The sequence below is a fragment of the Mauremys reevesii genome, linkage group 18 (genome assembly GCF_016161935.1).
Source record: "Mauremys reevesii isolate NIE-2019 linkage group 18, ASM1616193v1, whole genome shotgun sequence".
In the NCBI taxonomy this organism is placed as follows: Eukaryota; Metazoa; Chordata; order Testudines; family Geoemydidae; genus Mauremys; species Mauremys reevesii.
This window is the reverse complement of record NC_052640.1, coordinates 23,627,425-23,642,962: the sequence shown is the minus strand read 5'-3', so window position 1 is coordinate 23,642,962 and position 15,538 is coordinate 23,627,425. Positions and strand designations below refer to the sequence as shown.

At 51.0% G+C, this 15,538-nt stretch overlaps 1 protein-coding gene across 2 annotated transcripts; it reads left to right on the top strand.

Moving 5' to 3' along the window:
- Positions 1-363: 363 nt before the first annotated feature.
- RFC5 (replication factor C subunit 5) lies at positions 364-15,072 on the top strand. 2 transcript variants are annotated; one of them, XM_039505181.1, is made up of 11 exons: positions 364-504; positions 2,256-2,320; positions 6,605-6,741; positions 7,307-7,386; positions 8,360-8,433; positions 9,223-9,382; positions 10,909-10,990; positions 12,236-12,365; positions 12,914-12,991; positions 14,319-14,373; positions 14,897-15,072. In XM_039505181.1, exons 1-11 carry the CDS (start codon positions 446-448, stop codon positions 14,991-14,993), a joined length of 1,017 nt encoding a protein of 338 aa, XP_039361115.1. In that variant the 5' UTR covers positions 364-445; the 3' UTR covers positions 14,994-15,072. The 2 variants fall into 2 exon arrangements, with proteins under 2 accessions (XP_039361115.1, XP_039361116.1); XM_039505182.1 differs by lacking the exon at positions 364-504 and adding an exon at positions 2,084-2,102 and having other exon boundaries at positions 14,897-14,993.
- The last annotated feature ends 466 nt before the right edge of the window (positions 15,073-15,538 follow it).

Sequence of the window (15,538 nt, the reverse complement as noted above, 5' to 3'; positions counted from 1 at the left end):
CCCCATTGGTCCAGCCCCCCTGCCGGACAAAAAGGACCCAAAGTTTAATAACTTTAAAAAAATAAAATGTCCTGATTGTTAAGGCTGCCCCGGCGTGTGGGGCCCGCCCCGGGGGGGGGGGGGGGGCTGAGCCCTGGAGGTGCCAGCAGAGGCAGACTAGCTTGGGGGGGGTCGGGGCGGGGGGGGGCACTGCCCTTGCCCCGCTGTCCAAGCCCCGCCCCCGGTGGGAGCCTTTGCCCTGCCCAGGGGGCTGGTGATTTGCAAGGGACTCAGCCAGCCCCGGGGGCACCGGCCGCGGGGGGCGGGCGCCTCAGCGAAGCTGGGCTCGAGCGGCCCCGCGCCCCGCCCCGCGCGCGGAGAGGGGCCGCCAGGCGCTCTCGCGAGAGCCGGCCGCTGTTTGAGCGCGAGGCGCGCGCCCCGCTGCACAGGGCGGGGGACCGGCCCCATGGAGTCTGCGGCCCCCAAGCAGCCGCCGCCGGCCGGGAAGAGCAGGAACCTGCCCTGGTAAGGGAGGCGCCGGGCCTGGGATCGGGCCCCCCCGCTGCATGCGGCGGCTGGGATCCAGCCCCCGCCGCGACCGGCCTGGGTGTGTGTGTGGGGGGCTGCTGCTGCGAGATAGCGCCCCCCCCATGCCCTCCACCGCTGCGTGCGGGAGCTGGCATGGGGTGTGCGGGGCAGCGGGGATCCGGCCCTCCGCTCCCCCTCGCCGCGTGCGGGAGCTCCCCGCCGTGCCCCCCAGCTGCGTGCAGGAGCTGGCATGGGATATGTGGGGCTGCTGTTATCTAGGCTTCGCTCTCCCCCCTTCCCCTGATGCATGCGATATCTGCACGGAGGGCATAGCTCAAAGCCAGCACGGTTCTGCCTTGCCGATTGTTAACTCCCTCGTGCCCTCCCCCTATCTCCTAGTTAGAGGCAACAGCTCGGTCATGGAGCATTGCACGGCGTGAGCCATAGGGAAGCAGCAGTTCCTGAGGTCAAAATAACTTTTATTCCCTGCAAGGGGTTGTGCAATTGCACTAGACTCTCCTCCCCCACTCCTTATGCCCTGCAGTCTGAGAGGGGTCCTGCTTCCAGCGGGGAGCTGGGGAAGTCATTCGTTCCTGAGGGGTGGGAAGGGGAGATGCTGGGGAAGCAGGATCAATCTCAGGCACTCAGTTTGTATAAGTTGGGGCATGCTGGTTTGTTTGCTCACAAGGTCTGATCAGGAGTAGCCTGCCCTCTCCATGGACCTCATCTGGGAGATCATTTGGGTAAATCAACAACCAAGTCTTTTATAACGTCAAATGCCATTTTCTTCCTAGCATGGGAGCTGGATTCCTATATCTGGGACAATTTGTCCGAAGCCAGTTCCCTAGGGATCAGTAGAAATAAGGCTACCCTGCTTTGGTGGCTCTTTGTTCTGCATTCACTAGGCCTGGCCCACTCTAAGCTCAATACAAAACATTTGTGGTTTGGTTTTGTTTTTTAAAAAGCAGGGTGTCCAACCAGTCCTGTACTTAGCCACACAAGAACACACCTTACCTGCTCTTTGGGGTGGGACCATACTGCAACCCCCAACTCGGCTGCCTCCAGCATGTCCTCTGCCCACCTCCAATCAATCCCCTGTAAACGCCAGTGTGAAGACATAGAACTTGCATAGTATCTTGCAGTTAAAAGCATGGGGTTGGATCTAGTCCCTAAACTTGTGTGCTTCTTGCAGCATCTATAAAGTAATGTCACTGCAGCTGGTTCATGCAAAAGTGTTTCTAGATGTATAGGGCAAGACAAACCTTTGGAGTATGTATAGATACCGTAGATGCCAAAAGAGTCTCCTGGCTTTCAAACTCAAGAGGGACTGCAGCGGTAATCCTATTTAGAAAGAGTTCAGCTGGGATGAGTTGGTGCCTGGACTGGACTCTCTGTGTTAGCATTCAGCAGGGGTGTGGATTTGATGACGCTGGAGCCTACTCCTTCCAGGTTTGGGGCAGAAAAATTACAAGCCCAGCTCTTTTTGTGAAGTTTTTATCATCTTAGCCTTGATTCAGAAAACAGACCCCTCTGAACTGCAGCCAGAACCATAGGACTAGATTTTGATGTCAGTACAAATTCAGAGTCGATTGAAGGTGAGTGTTAACCTAGCTTTGTGGGTTGTTATCCAGCACTGGGAAGAGAACAAAGAGAAATCTCATGCCTGGAACACCTGGTTTCTACACTTGTGAAATGCCTGAAGTCTCAGCTCTTCATCTGCATTTATATTAAAATATCTTTATCTTCAGGGTGGAAAAATATCGTCCTCAGACACTGAATGACCTAATTTCCCATCAGGACATTCTGAGCACCAGTGAGTATTTAGTACTGCCACCGTTTTTCATCTGAGCCTTTCTATGCCCTTTGCAGACATGAGCTCCCAGGATACCTTTGAGGAAGGCAACTATAATTCCCATTTTACAGATGAAGCAGCAGAGGCAAAGATGGTATAACTTGCCTGGGGTCACGGAGGAAGTCAGTGGTAGAGCTGGTAGTCAAACCCAGGGGCCCTGACTTCACATTATGTACTAGCCAGTAGATAATGCAGCTTCTCTTTCGCTATGAAACAAACATCTTTCTAATTGGTGGCAAGCTTACAGAAGCCTGTTAAATAGAATCACTTCCTTGTCATCCAATCAGTGATGTGTTGCCATGATTTTAACAGGGGTCTCTCATAATAAACCCTTTTGGGGCCTGCAGGAACTTTTTTACAGGAAATGGTCTGGGAGGGGGCCTAGATACTATAATGATCCGTATGAAATTGCAGAGAGAGATGAAAGGTGCCACAGCTGCTTAGAATTAACCTGTTAAGGGGGTCCTCATTGCAGCCTTTGTAGGATGCCCTTCCTGCCTCCCGTGGTATCCTTATCAGCCTTTCAGCATAACTGTTGTAAACGAACATGCCTGTTCCTGAGAGTCAATCCAGCTTTACAGGCTTGAGTTCCATGCAGTATGTTTGTTATGGTCAGCAGAAGGATTCATTCAGAGTTCATCATCCTTTCTTTTTGGTGCCAGGGGCCACAGTTCCGTTACAGTGGGTACTTTAGCCTGCCTGGGGGAGGAACCTGACCTGTCCGTCACTGGCAGTTGGGGAATGCCCCTCTCCCTGAAATTCCCCCTGGTTTTATCCGCCTTCCCAGCAATGGGCAGCTTGGCCAGACCACTCAGCTGCAGAGCTTTCCTGAGGGACATTCCCATCTTCTCCCTCAGATTTCTGGCTCACATGACCGCTAATTAATTGATCTGTCTTATACCCAGTCACATCCTAGGGCTGCATTTTTGCTCCTTGGGAGATTGTCCCGTGAGCTCCTTTTCCCCCCCGAGGTGTTTGTAGTAGCTGCTGCCCTGGCAGGCTTCCGGGAGGGGAAGAGCCAGAGGCAAGGCCCATGGTCCTGCTTCACTCCCCTCGTCGAGAGCTTGGCCAGCTGTGTGGGCAGAGCACAGTTTCCCCCTCACAGCCCAGTCTGGCTGGGGCCCCCTCTCCCAGGAAGGAAAAGAGGCCGTCAGGATTGGTATTGCCAGCTTCAGGGGCAAGCGGCTCGAGGAGAGGGAGAGCAGCCTCGCTGTGGAAGAACAAGCAAGCAGGAAAGGCCTCTTTGCCCCACCATTTACTACATTCTAGCTCCTTTGGCCTCCGTTTTAGGAGGCCTGAGGGTTCCCCAGTCACTACAGAGGTGAACACGGCCGCCTTCCCTGCTGGTGGGGGACTCAGAGCTTTGAACTGGGGGAGATTTTTTTTTTTTAAACCTGAAGGAGTGGTCTCTCCTCACTAGACAGGCCCTTTGCAGACAGCCACGCCCAGGGTGGTGTCACCTCAGGCCCCTCCCCTGGGCAGGAAAGCTCTCAGGTGGCATCAGCCCCATAACAAAAATAAATAATAATAAAATGGCATGTCATCTGACACCCTCCACCCGCTGTCACAGGCAGTGCTGACCTGGCGGGTGGTTTGGCGAGTATGGGCCTCTCAGCCTCAAAATGTCACAGCTTAAAGGGGTCTCCCTGTCTCAGAGAGCGGGACACCAGTCTGTTTCATACAGGTAATAGGGGCCTTTGTCATTGAATCAGGTGCTTGGGCAGATCTGTTCCCAGCTGTCTTCATGTTAGCGTGGGAGATCCTGGGAAGCTCAGGCTAGTCAGAGTCACCAGACCAGTAGATTGACAGTCCTGGCTCCGGCTGGATGCTGACAGCAGTACAGGGTCATGTGGCAAGCTGAACGAGTCCTAAGAGAATACCACTTCGTAAGTGGCAGCTGGAACAAATCTCAGGCATAGGTGCTGGAACTAAGGGAGTGTGGGATGCTGCTGCTCCTAGCTTGAAGTGGTTTCCATTATACACAGGGTTTACAGTTTGGGTCAATGGCTCTTAGCACCCCTACTGTAAAAATTGTTCCTGCACGCCTGACTTCAGGTTCCAAGGTGAGGTCAGTAGCTGCTCTCTCTTGTCTTAAAGCTACTCCAAGATTTATATGGCAGTGGCTGCATTAAGCAAACTGGAATTTCCAGCCAGAAATATCCTTGCTCGTTTTGAGTCAGGTTGGTGAGCATTGATGACTGACCTCTTTGTATGTGGAAACAGCAGCAAAGCACCTTGTGGCCTCTCTGTGTGTCAAGACCCCGGCCGCGAGGTGGTGAATGGCCAAGCTGGGCAATGTCTCTCTCCTTTCCCACCGCTTTGGGAGAGCAGCAGTGAGACTGTTTGTCTTTCTGGCTGAAGAGGCTGGGGCTTTGGGGTCTGATTACCCTCGTGTGGGACCTTCCACTGTCTCTCTGCCTCAGAGGAGGGCTGCTATTGCCAAATCCAATTCCCCAGCCAGCACCAGACAGGTTAAAAATGGATCCTTGGAGGAAGTGGTGATCAGTTGGGTCCTAGTAAGATGTCAACAAATGAAACGTACTCAAGTGGGTGAAGTCCATTGTTTAGGCCGTGGGAGCTCTCTCTCATGAGAGCCAGTACTGTACTTAGAATTCAGACAGGGAGTCCTCATGACTGTATTCATTCCCAAAGGGAATTCAAGAAATATTCTTCATTCTGTCAATTATCAAACCCCTGTCTGCAAGGGGCATTGACAGTCTCGGGGCAGAGAAGTCTCTTCCCTTGTACTGAGAGCTGCTAGGTGGCTAAGTGACCAAATACATTCACCAAATACTGCATATCGGTCAGCTGTTTGTTAGCCAATGCCTTTTTTTTGGCAGAAGTCTTCTCCATGCCCCAGTGCCCAGGGGAAGGAAGAGGATATATAAACTATCTCAGTTTGGATGATCCTGTTTCTCGCCCCTGGAGCCATGCTGCATGAAAGCCCCATTGTAACAAAGCTGTGGACCTTAGTATGGTGAAGAATAGGGACATTTCACTCTACTTAAAAATCTCCTTTCTTTGAGTAGTAAGGTCCACAGATCCAGCACACCCTGGAGACAAGTGGTTCATCCAGAATAGAGATGGAAATTGACACCCAAAGACTCAGGTTTATTTCATTAGGGGACGTTATCCCCATGCTTTGTGCTTTTTCAATATTTAACACAATCTGTAATTTAGGAAAGTAGAATGGAATTATCCCAGCTGTGGAAGTTGTCAGCTAGAGCAGTAGCTCTCAACCTTTCCAGTCTACGGTATCCCTGTCAAGAGTCTAATTTGTCTCCCGTACCCCCACGTTTCACCTCACTTAAACTACTTGCTTGCAAAATCAGACATAAAAAAATACAAATGTCCCAGCACACTATTACTGAAAAATTGCTGACTCTCATTTTTACCATAATAATAATAAATCAATTGGAATATAAATACCGTACTTACATTTCAGTGTATAGTATAGAGAGCAGTCTAAGCAAGTCATTGTATGACCTTTTAGTTTGTACTGACTCCGCTAGTGCTTTTTACGTAGCCGGTTGTAAAAGTAGGCAAATCTCTAGACAAGTTGATGTAGCCCCTGGAAGACCTCGGTGTACCCCCAGCAGGACATGTACCCCGGGCTGAGAATGACTGAGCTACAGGGTGTGAGGCATTTCCCTACTGCTAGTGACTGCCTGCTTTAGTTCTGCTCCCAAGCTGCAGGCAGGCAGGCGGAAGTGCCCAGTGTAAGAGATCTGTGGATCTTCTTACTCAAAGAAAGGAAACTTTCAGGAAAGCACAGATAAGTTTTCCTCATCTGCACTGCGTGGGCACTTAAGATCCTGTGGCACTGTTTGTAAGGGCAAGGATATCGTAGCCTACAGCATCCCCTTCCCACCTCCTTTGGGCCCCACTTGGCTTCATGAACCCTACATTCCATGGGTGGCTGTCATGCCAGGGGACGCTGTAGATAGCTGATTCAATGCTTGGGAGCAAAGGGCACACCTCTAAACTAGACTATGTCAAAACCAAGCAGGACTTTTAAGCATTTTCGAGGAGAAAAAAAACAAAAACACACTTGTTTCAAATGTGCCCCTCTCAAAATGGTCTCGTGATCATGTGCTGTACTCTGAAGGCATCTGGAGTTCAGCATGCAGGGGATGCTATGGGTTAGCCCCCTAAATCTAAGAGCAGGAAGACCAACAGCCGCTCACTCAGTATCTAATCAAAAGGTCTCTTCTTTTCCTCACCCCCTAACCCATCTCCCATCAGTTCAGAAGTTCATCAGCGAAGATCGTCTGCCTCACCTTCTCCTCTATGGACCGCCTGGCACTGGCAAGACCTCCACAATTTTGGCCTGCGCTAAACAGCTCTACAAAGACAAGGAATTCAACGCCATGGTTTTAGAGGTAAAGCACAGTATCCTGCCGGTCCTGGTGCTCTTGTTCATTTGAAGGTAGTACTTTCCAGCTCCCGTAACTCTGCTGTTGGTATGGTGAAGGGCTAGCCAGGGTTACCGTTAGCATCCTGGAGTGCTTCTCCCTAAACAAACGCAACTAAAGATCAGCTTCCCTTTGCCTCTCTAGATATTGAGACCTGCATGTACGCTGCAGTCTTAGGCCTGGTGTACCCAAGGAAGTTGACCTGGTTTAAGTTAGACCAGTACAAGTCACTGTGTGGACAATCTTATTTTAGTTTGAGAGGCTTATGTCCATTTTTAGCTTAAATCTTTCCCAGTTGTTATTATTAACAACAACAATTGCAATACATGGCCCTTATGTAGCACTTTTCATCAGTAGATCTCAGTAAACGTAAACTGCTCTTCAACCAAAATAAGTGTCCATACAGTGACTTGCACCAGTTTAACTAAATCTAAATCCCCACCATAGTATTTCACCAGTGCAGCTTTCAGGTGTAGACAAGCTCTTACTGTGCAGAGATGCATTCAATAATGCCAGCTCCCTCTCTCTCTAGCTGAATGCTTCGGATGACAGAGGAATTGATGTAGTCAGAGGACCCATCCTGAGCTTTGCTAGCACAAGGACAATCTTTAAGTAAGTTCCATAACATGTTTGCATCCCTTGCCTCCCAAGAGGTGGTTTCTCCTTTTATCTGTGCTTTGCCTCTTTCCCCTCCCTGACATGCACCAAGTCACAAGGAGTCCATAGAATGTAAAGCATGACACTGAAATACCACTCTTGGCTTAAAAGGAGATGGTCAGTTTTTGAGGGAAGCACATGCTTTCTCAGTGGACGGTTACACACAGGAACAGAATGGGGTAGGTAGTGACTGGACAGGAGATGTGTGGAAAGTATTCTGTGCATGATAGAGGAGGAGGAAATAAGAGTATGCAGGGAGATAAGTAAGAAAGTTATTGCAGTCTCTGGGAGTATTGTAACACAAAGGAGAGAATCGTGTCCCCACAGCTCCAGTCTGGTATGCTGTTTTGGGGGCTTTACTATAGACAGACTGGGGAAAGTGCTGAGATGAGCATCTGGGATGAGGGTGTTGTAGGAACGGACTAACAGATGAAAGGAATCAAGGCCCAACATTCTTGGAAGTGGCCCCTGATGTGCAGTGCCTTGCTTTTGGGGGGGACCCATCCAGGGCCTGATTATCAGAGATGCTGAACATCAACTCCCAAAGTCACTAGAGCTGTAGGAGCTCAGCACCTCTGGCAGTCAGGCCCTTGGGTGTATCGAGCTGGGCACCAACACTCAATGGCCACTTCTAAAATGTGTCTATTCATCAGCAGTGTGTAAACAATGCTGCGGACGGGAGAGAAGATAGAGGATTCTGGGTACGCAAAGGGACGCTACTGTGAGTCTGGGGTAAAGTGGTGTGAATCAGGTGGGAGCGATGGTTTGAAATACTGGATTTCAGCCAAAAAAGAGACGGGCGTAAGGAGGAGTTAATGCTTTGGTAGGGCTGGGTCTCTCCCAGCTCTATATTTCCTCCAGCTTGCCCACTGCGGGTTAGGCTGCAGGCAGGAATGACTGAAGCAGCCGTCCCCTCTCTTTCCATTAGGAAAGGTTTTAAGCTTGTGATCCTGGATGAAGCAGACGCCATGACCCAGGATGCCCAGAATGCCCTGAGGCGAGGTGAGTGGCATTCGGCTTATGACCGGAGAAGGGTGTGGTAGCTCTCAAGGGCTCTCGGTAATTTGCTGAGACAGGGCCCCATTAGGGTGACCAGATAGCAAGTGTGAAAAATCAGGACAGGGGTGGGGGTAATAGGTGTCTATATAAGAAAAAGCCCCAAAAATCGGGACTGTCCCTATAAAATCAGGACATCTGGTCACCCTAGGCCTAGTTGTGATTTCATGCAGTTGCGACTCCCACCCTCAGAGCAAGTTGTCTACTTAAGCTTTTCCCAAGCAAGTGGTAACGCTGTGCATGTGACACGACCGTGTGTGGCAGTGTTGTATGCAAGGGAGCTGTTGCCTAACACCCCAGTGACTGCATCTCCTGTGCTGAAGTGGCATGTGTGTGTTTGCGTATATCCACCAGTACCACGCTTTGGGATGAAAGGAGCAATACACGTTCACTCCTGAAGGCAGCTGTGAGAGGAGGAATTTGTATGTTATCTTCATGATAACGACATGGGCTCAGTGTTCCAGGTCTTGACCAAAGGGGCCACCCACAGTAAATTCCTGGAAATTCTTCTTTGGAAGGATAAAGGGCTTGAGTCCAGCCTTCTGGGAGGTGAAACTCAAGCTCCAGGAATTCCAGGCTATTTCATAGCCTCCTGTGCCCCCGCTCTGCAGAGTGGAATGGTCTATGCCATGGCTTATATTGCCTGTGTTCACTAACTCTCTTCTGACTGCAACAGCGCAGATTGGTGCAAGTTCTGACTGGCGATTCCCTTCCCCACCCCCACCCCATTTGCAGTGATTGAGAAATTCACTGAGAACACCAGGTTTTGCCTGATCTGTAACTACCTCTCCAAGATCATCCCTGCCTTGCAGTCCAGATGCACAAGGTTCCGCTTTGGCCCCCTGACTCCAGAACTCATGGTCCCCAGGCTGCAGCATGTCATCCAGGAAGAGATGTGAGTAAAAAGCATTGTTGGGGATGGGAGGGGAGTCAGAACAAAATGGAAATGGAGTTTCACATCGGGGGAACATCTGACCTATTCGGCTGCCTCCTGCCTTTGTTCATGCAATCACGGGTGTCCTCATTGCTTTCCGTAATATCCTCCCTCCCCAATTTCTCTTGGCTCTCCTAAATCCTCCTCTTACCTCTGGAAGGACCAGCTGCCTTTTTCCTTCTCTCCAGTTTCCTCCACACGTTTCTCCTCCTGCAGGGAACTGTGGCTTTCCTCTGTGTCTTTTCTTTTGTTCCCTTCAACCTTTGGCAGCTAGAGAGGCCTGTAGGCCCTCGGGGGCTCGGTCTCTGAGCAGGTCCCTTCCTTAAGCTGCTTTGGAGCTTCAAATGCAAATGTAGGGCTGAAAAGAGGAGAGGCCTCCTGGAGTCCCATTTGTTTGTGGTTTTCCAGGGCAAACTTGCTCAGGTCCCCTCTGCTCTGCTGGTTGCCAGCTGTGTGAACTTGAGCTGGATTTTCTCCTCCTTATCCTCATCCCCACTAAGGAAGGTTCTGCAGGGCCAAATTGGGCCCTAATTGCACCTGAGCTGCTCCATTGACAGTGGGCCTGCCCAGGTGCAACACAGCAGAACCAGGCTCTCATTAGAGCTTAATTACTCTGTTAATAATGCTCCAGGCAGAGTGGAAACCAGCTCGCTCCCTCTCTTATAGCTGTGTTGGCTCCTTGCTTTTCGTACTAAAGATCTGTCCGTGTGCCCACCCAGGGAGCTTGTGCCAGGGGCTGTCCGTTCAGAGTAGAACTGCTCTTTAAGACAAATGGAACCAGCCACGGTTTGTGGTTGGAACCTTGGTGGCACAGCGGAGTTGTGGGCTGGTGTTTAACTTCTGAAGAGCTGGGTAGCAAGTGAGACAAGTCTGAGCTCAACCTAGCCCCAAGTATTGGGGTTTTTTACATGAACCTTTTGGCCTGATTGCCCACAGGAATAGCAGGTGGAGCGTAGGTGAGGCGTGAGTGCAGTGGCAGAGTCGTGTGTGTGATGGAAGCTCGTCGCGGGGGCAGATATTGCACACCTGCTTCTAGCCAGTGCTTCTCTTTGGCCCAGCAAATTCTCCTCTGCTTCACTAAGCCTCTCCCCTGGGAATACTTGCTTTCAGGCTCCATAGCCTCATGGCTCTTCCCATGCCCTGGTGAAGGTTTTCTTGTACAGCCCCGCTCCAGGCAATGCAATCGGAGGAGCAGCCTGCTCACATGGGGGTGGACTGTCTGTCAGTCTACTTTGGCCTGAACAAATGGTCCTGAGGTGTCGGGATCTGTTGTCTTTGTGCCTGGCAGCTGGGAAGAGTAGAGAAGATACTATTTTGCATAGAGACAGAGGGCCCCAAACCTGTCACGGTGCCATACCCGTACACGGTTTTGTGACATTGTCAGGACTGTTCAAATATTGGGGTGTTCCCTGGTGGCTGTTGTGTGACTCAGCAATTCTCCAGGGCTCAGGGCCCCTGCTGTGCATCCTGAAATCTGTGTCTTTCAGGGCTGACGTAAGTGAAGATGGGATGAAAGCATTGGTGACCCTCTCCAGCGGGGACATGCGCAGAGCTCTGAATATTTTGCAGGTACAGTCCTGTGTGTGGCTTCAGCTTGCGGCCTCTGGTGCTGGGGGCAGCATTTCTGATTTCAGAGCGCCAATGGTGCCACTTGTGTAATGGCCAGATGGATGTCTCCTCCCTTGATGTGTGCGTGGAATGGTTCACGGGGTCAGGCTCGCTGGTCATGTGCAACACCCGTATCCCCATGGATAAGGGAGAGATTCAGGGGCTCCTCCTCCTCTTACTCGGTGTTGCAGGTGGTATTTGTAGGCAAGAGTGCACTGCAGGCCTAGGCCTCCCAGTGTGCGCCTGCTTGGCTCCGCTCCAGCCCAGGGTCTCCTGTGAGACAGGCTACAGCAGGAGCAGCCAGGTAGAGATGGTAATGCAACCACAGGCAACGGGTTCACCTCTGCGCCCTCCAGAACCCTCAGCCCTTCTCCCCACCGCTGCAGTGACTTCTGGGGAACCAGCGCTGGCTGAGGAAAGCTGCAGCAGCCGCAGCAGATGGTATACAGCGAAGGCGGGTGGGGAAGCTAGTCTGTTCTGTTACTGATTGCACAGATTGTCTGGGGGGGGAGGGGGGACCATGGCAGAGTCTTCTTCACTCCCTGTACTGAAGCAACTGTGAAACGGCACCGTGGGTGGGGTTCCACGTCTGCCTCTTGGTGACTGGTTCAGATGACAAGCAGAATGGCTCCCCCCATGACCTTCCTTGAAACTCAAGGCAGGCTCTGAGTCCTTCCCAAAACGCTGTCACCGGGTTCTTAAGGGCCCAGTGACACCCGCGCAGCCCCCGTTGCCTCCCCTAGATTGATAACGGGTGACATCTGTGCACTTAGAGCCATTTCTGTTGATGATGCACAAGAGAGAACAGGATCCGGCTTGGTCTTCCATAGTGCACGGCTCCCACAGGGCTAACGGGAGGGAAAATCAGCTCTAGTCAAAGAGGCTCCATCCACAGAGGGATCAACAACACATGACTGGCCCAGGTTAGCTGGGCTTGGGCTCTGGGGCTGAAAAACTGCTGTGTAGACACTTGGTCTGGGGCCTGAGCTCTGAGACCCTGCAACGAGGAAGGGTCCTAGAGCTTGGGCATCAGCCTGAGCCTGAAGGTCTTCACAGCAATTTTTAGCCCCACCGGCCAAGCCCCAGGAGCCTGCGTGAGCTGACCCGAGCCAGCCGTGGCCATGCTGGGGGTCTTTTATCCCCGTGTGGACGTACCCTAAAGGTCTGATGGCCGGAGCTGCCCTCTGACCTCTCCTCTCCTGGCAGAGCACCACCATGGCCTTTGGGAAGGTGACGGAGGACACCGTGTACACCTGCACCGGGCACCCCCTGAAGTCTGACATTGCCAACATTCTCGACTGGATGCTGAACCAGGACTTCTCCACTGCCTATAAAAGTATCCTTTCCGTCGCCCTCCTTACACTGCCCTGAGGGGCAAGTGAGACGGGCGGCCGTCTAGCATGGTGACGATGGGGTGGCATCCCGTGGCCCCTTTCGCCAATTGTGCGAATGGAAAAGGGAGGCTTTTGCATTATAAGGTACTCGACCACTCGAGTCACTCATGCCAATTACATCTTTATGGCATCCCCGGCTCGTACATCTACATCTCCCCTTCTCACGGGGAGTGGTCCTTCCCAGGGACGCACTGGTTCCCTTTGATCAGCAGGGGGAAGCTCTGGGTGTTGCAGTCCTGTGGGCTGATGTCTGAATTGCAGATGTGGTGCAGCTCCTTTCATTTCCAACCTCCAAACATTTGGTGAACCACTGCCAGGGAGCTCAGGGCCCAATCCTGCTCCCTCATGGCTGTAGGTTCAGAGCTGATCCTATGTTTGCTCACCCCACCAAGGATCCAGTGAACGGGGGGACTGGAATCCCTTGTTTCAGTGGCATCTACTCCTGGGCTTCAGAATTCGGTGCAAAAAAATCCCTTGACTCTCTCCCGAGAAATCCTGGAGCTGAAGACGCTGAAGGGTTTGGCTCTGCATGACATCCTGACAGAGATCCACTTGTTTGTGCACCGAGGTAATGCTCCTCTGGCTGGCCAGCACGACATGTGGTCACCCCGTCCTAACATGCATATCCACCAAAGTAGCTTGTAGACGGTGTTCCTCATTAACCCATAGGAAACGAATCCCTCTTGGGGACTCCGGGTGAGGCTGTAACAAGGGAAGACGGTGTCTGTGCTATGGGAAGAGGCAGCCCCATGGGTAACTCCTCACCGTACATGGCTCCATTCACCGGTTAGACTGCAATGGGCCAGAGGTGGGGGAAGAACTGGCCTGGAGCTGGCCGCAGAGCAATAGCCGGATTTTTCACTTCCTGTTTAGCAGCGTCTGACCCGCCCTGTTTCGCTTTGTGGCACACGGTCTTTATGGCTGAGACACATTTGCTATTAGCAGTTTATGTTTTGGCTGAGGGAGAGATTGGCTGCTACTGTGGTCTCCCTATAGCAGAGCTAACACCGGGCTGTGCAGCCATCTTCAATTACTGTCTCAAATAGCCATTCTCCCTCACAGGGCGGGGCAGGTCCACTTAGGAGCCTTAAATGACTTGAGGAGTCCTTGTGGCACCTTAGAGACTAACACATTTATTTGGGCATAAGGTTTTGTGGGCTAAAACACACTTCATTGGATGCATGCAGTGGAAAATACATCTACATACACAGAGAACATGAAAAAATGGGTGTTGGTGTACCAACTGTAATGAGACTAATCAATTAAGGTGGGCTATCAGGAGAGAAAAACAAAACTTTTGTAGTGATGATCAGGATGGCCCATTTCCAACAGTTGACAAGAAGGTTTGAGCAACAGTAGGGAAAAAATTAGCTTGGGGAAATAGTTTTACTTTGTGTAGTGACCCATCCACTCCCAGTCTTTATTCAAGCCTAATTCAAGTTCAGCAGTTGGAGTCTGTTTCTGAAGGGTTGTTTTTTTTGTTGGAGTATTGTGACTTTTAGGTCTTTAATCAAGTGACCAGGGAGGTTGAAGTGTTCTCTGACTGGTTTTGAATGTTATAATTTGTGTCCATTTATTCTTAATAATTGGAGATATACCTATCTCCTAGAACTGGAAGGGACCTTGACAGGTCATTGAGTCCAGCCCCTTCACTAGCAGGACCAAGTACTGATTTTTGCCCTAGATCCCTAAGTGGCTCCCTCAAGGAATGAACTCACAACCCTGGGTTTAGCAGGCCAATGCTCAAACCACTGAGCGATCCCTGCCCCCTTTTGCATAGTGACGGTCTGGTTTGGCCAATGTACATGGCAGAGGGGCATTGCTGGCACTCTAAATGACTGGATTCTTTTTTAAAATGCCACATTTACTCAACCTGTCTTCAACTCTCTCCCTAGTTGACTTTCCACCTTCTGTCCGAATCCAACTCCTGATCAAAATGGCAGACATCGAGTGAGTATCCCTTCGCTTGCCCCAGCTGCCTTTTCTCCCCTAACAGTTATCTTTAAGATGAGGTTTGGCCTGTCTGAACCCTTCCTGAGGGAAGGTTACTGTTAATGCTGCCCCCCTGGTTCACAACTTTGTATCACATTACGGGACTGCGCCCACTATCTTCAGTGGCACGTGCAAAATTGTATACAGGCAAGTCTCATCTTATGCGGGGGTTCCGTCCCGCCGTTAGCGTGTAAAGCGAAAACCGCGTATAGCGAAACACTCACTGAGTTGAATGGCGGGCGGAATTGCCCGCACTACAGATGCAGTTTTTCCCTGTTTTTGCCAACCGCGCAAAGCTGAATTTGCGCATGTTAAATGCGCCTCAGATGCGACTTGCCTGTATTTCCAGAAGCTATCCGTGAAATAGATTTGTGTTTTTGTTTAATTGTAAAACCCATCTCTGCTGCCTGACCCAGCAATACCTGCAGTGCAGAATCTGGCCAAATGGAGTATTGACATTTATGCTTTTCTTCTGCCTTAGGCACAGACTGGCTGCAGGTACAAGTGAGAAGATTCAGCTAAGCTCCCTTATTGCTGCTTTTCAGGTCACCAGGGACTTGATTGTAGCTGAGGCTTAGGTCCAGTGGCTTCCTGTGAGCACAGTTTACACCCTCACCCCTCCAGCTAAGAAGTAAAAGAAGAATGTCCTTGTCTGAACATGAGTCTAGTGGCTTCTGCAGTTCCTTACCCACTGTATTAGAAGCCCCATATACTGGTGACAATGTAGGGGACAAATTTGACCTTCAGATACGTGCACCTCGTTGCTCTTGACTTAAGGGGAACTCAGCACAAGCAGTTGAGGGAAGAATTTAGCCCTTTGCAGCTAAGCGTGAGGTAATGGACAACTTCTTAGCACTGTGTCTGTGTATAAGCTGCAGCATGAAATACACCTTTGAAGGGAAGTAAGGTAGGTTCATCTCTTCCCTTACACCCGAGGAAGGGGTTGACTTTGTGGTGCACGCTATGTAGCTGAAGCTGGCTGTTGAGGCTGCAAGCTCCTTTCATGTACTGGGAGACTTTGGTCCAAATTCACCATCAGTGTAAGTAGCTAACTTTCCCTGACTCATGGAACTGCACTCCTTCAGCAGCAGCAGATTTGACCCATTTAGCCTGCAGGAACTTT

Bases quoted from the DNA above. Each gene is read 5' to 3' on its own strand.
- RFC5 (XM_039505181.1), top strand. From the start codon at position 446: ATGGAGTCTGCGGCCCCCAAGCAGCCGCCGCCGGCCGGGAAGAGCAGG. The intron at 10,991-12,235 runs GTACAGTCCTGT...CTCTCCTGGCAG, and splicing joins GAGCTCTGAATATTTTGCAG to AGCACCACCATGGCCTTTGG. The intron at 12,366-12,913 runs GTATCCTTTCCG...CTCTCTCCCGAG, and splicing joins CTTCTCCACTGCCTATAAAA to AAATCCTGGAGCTGAAGACG.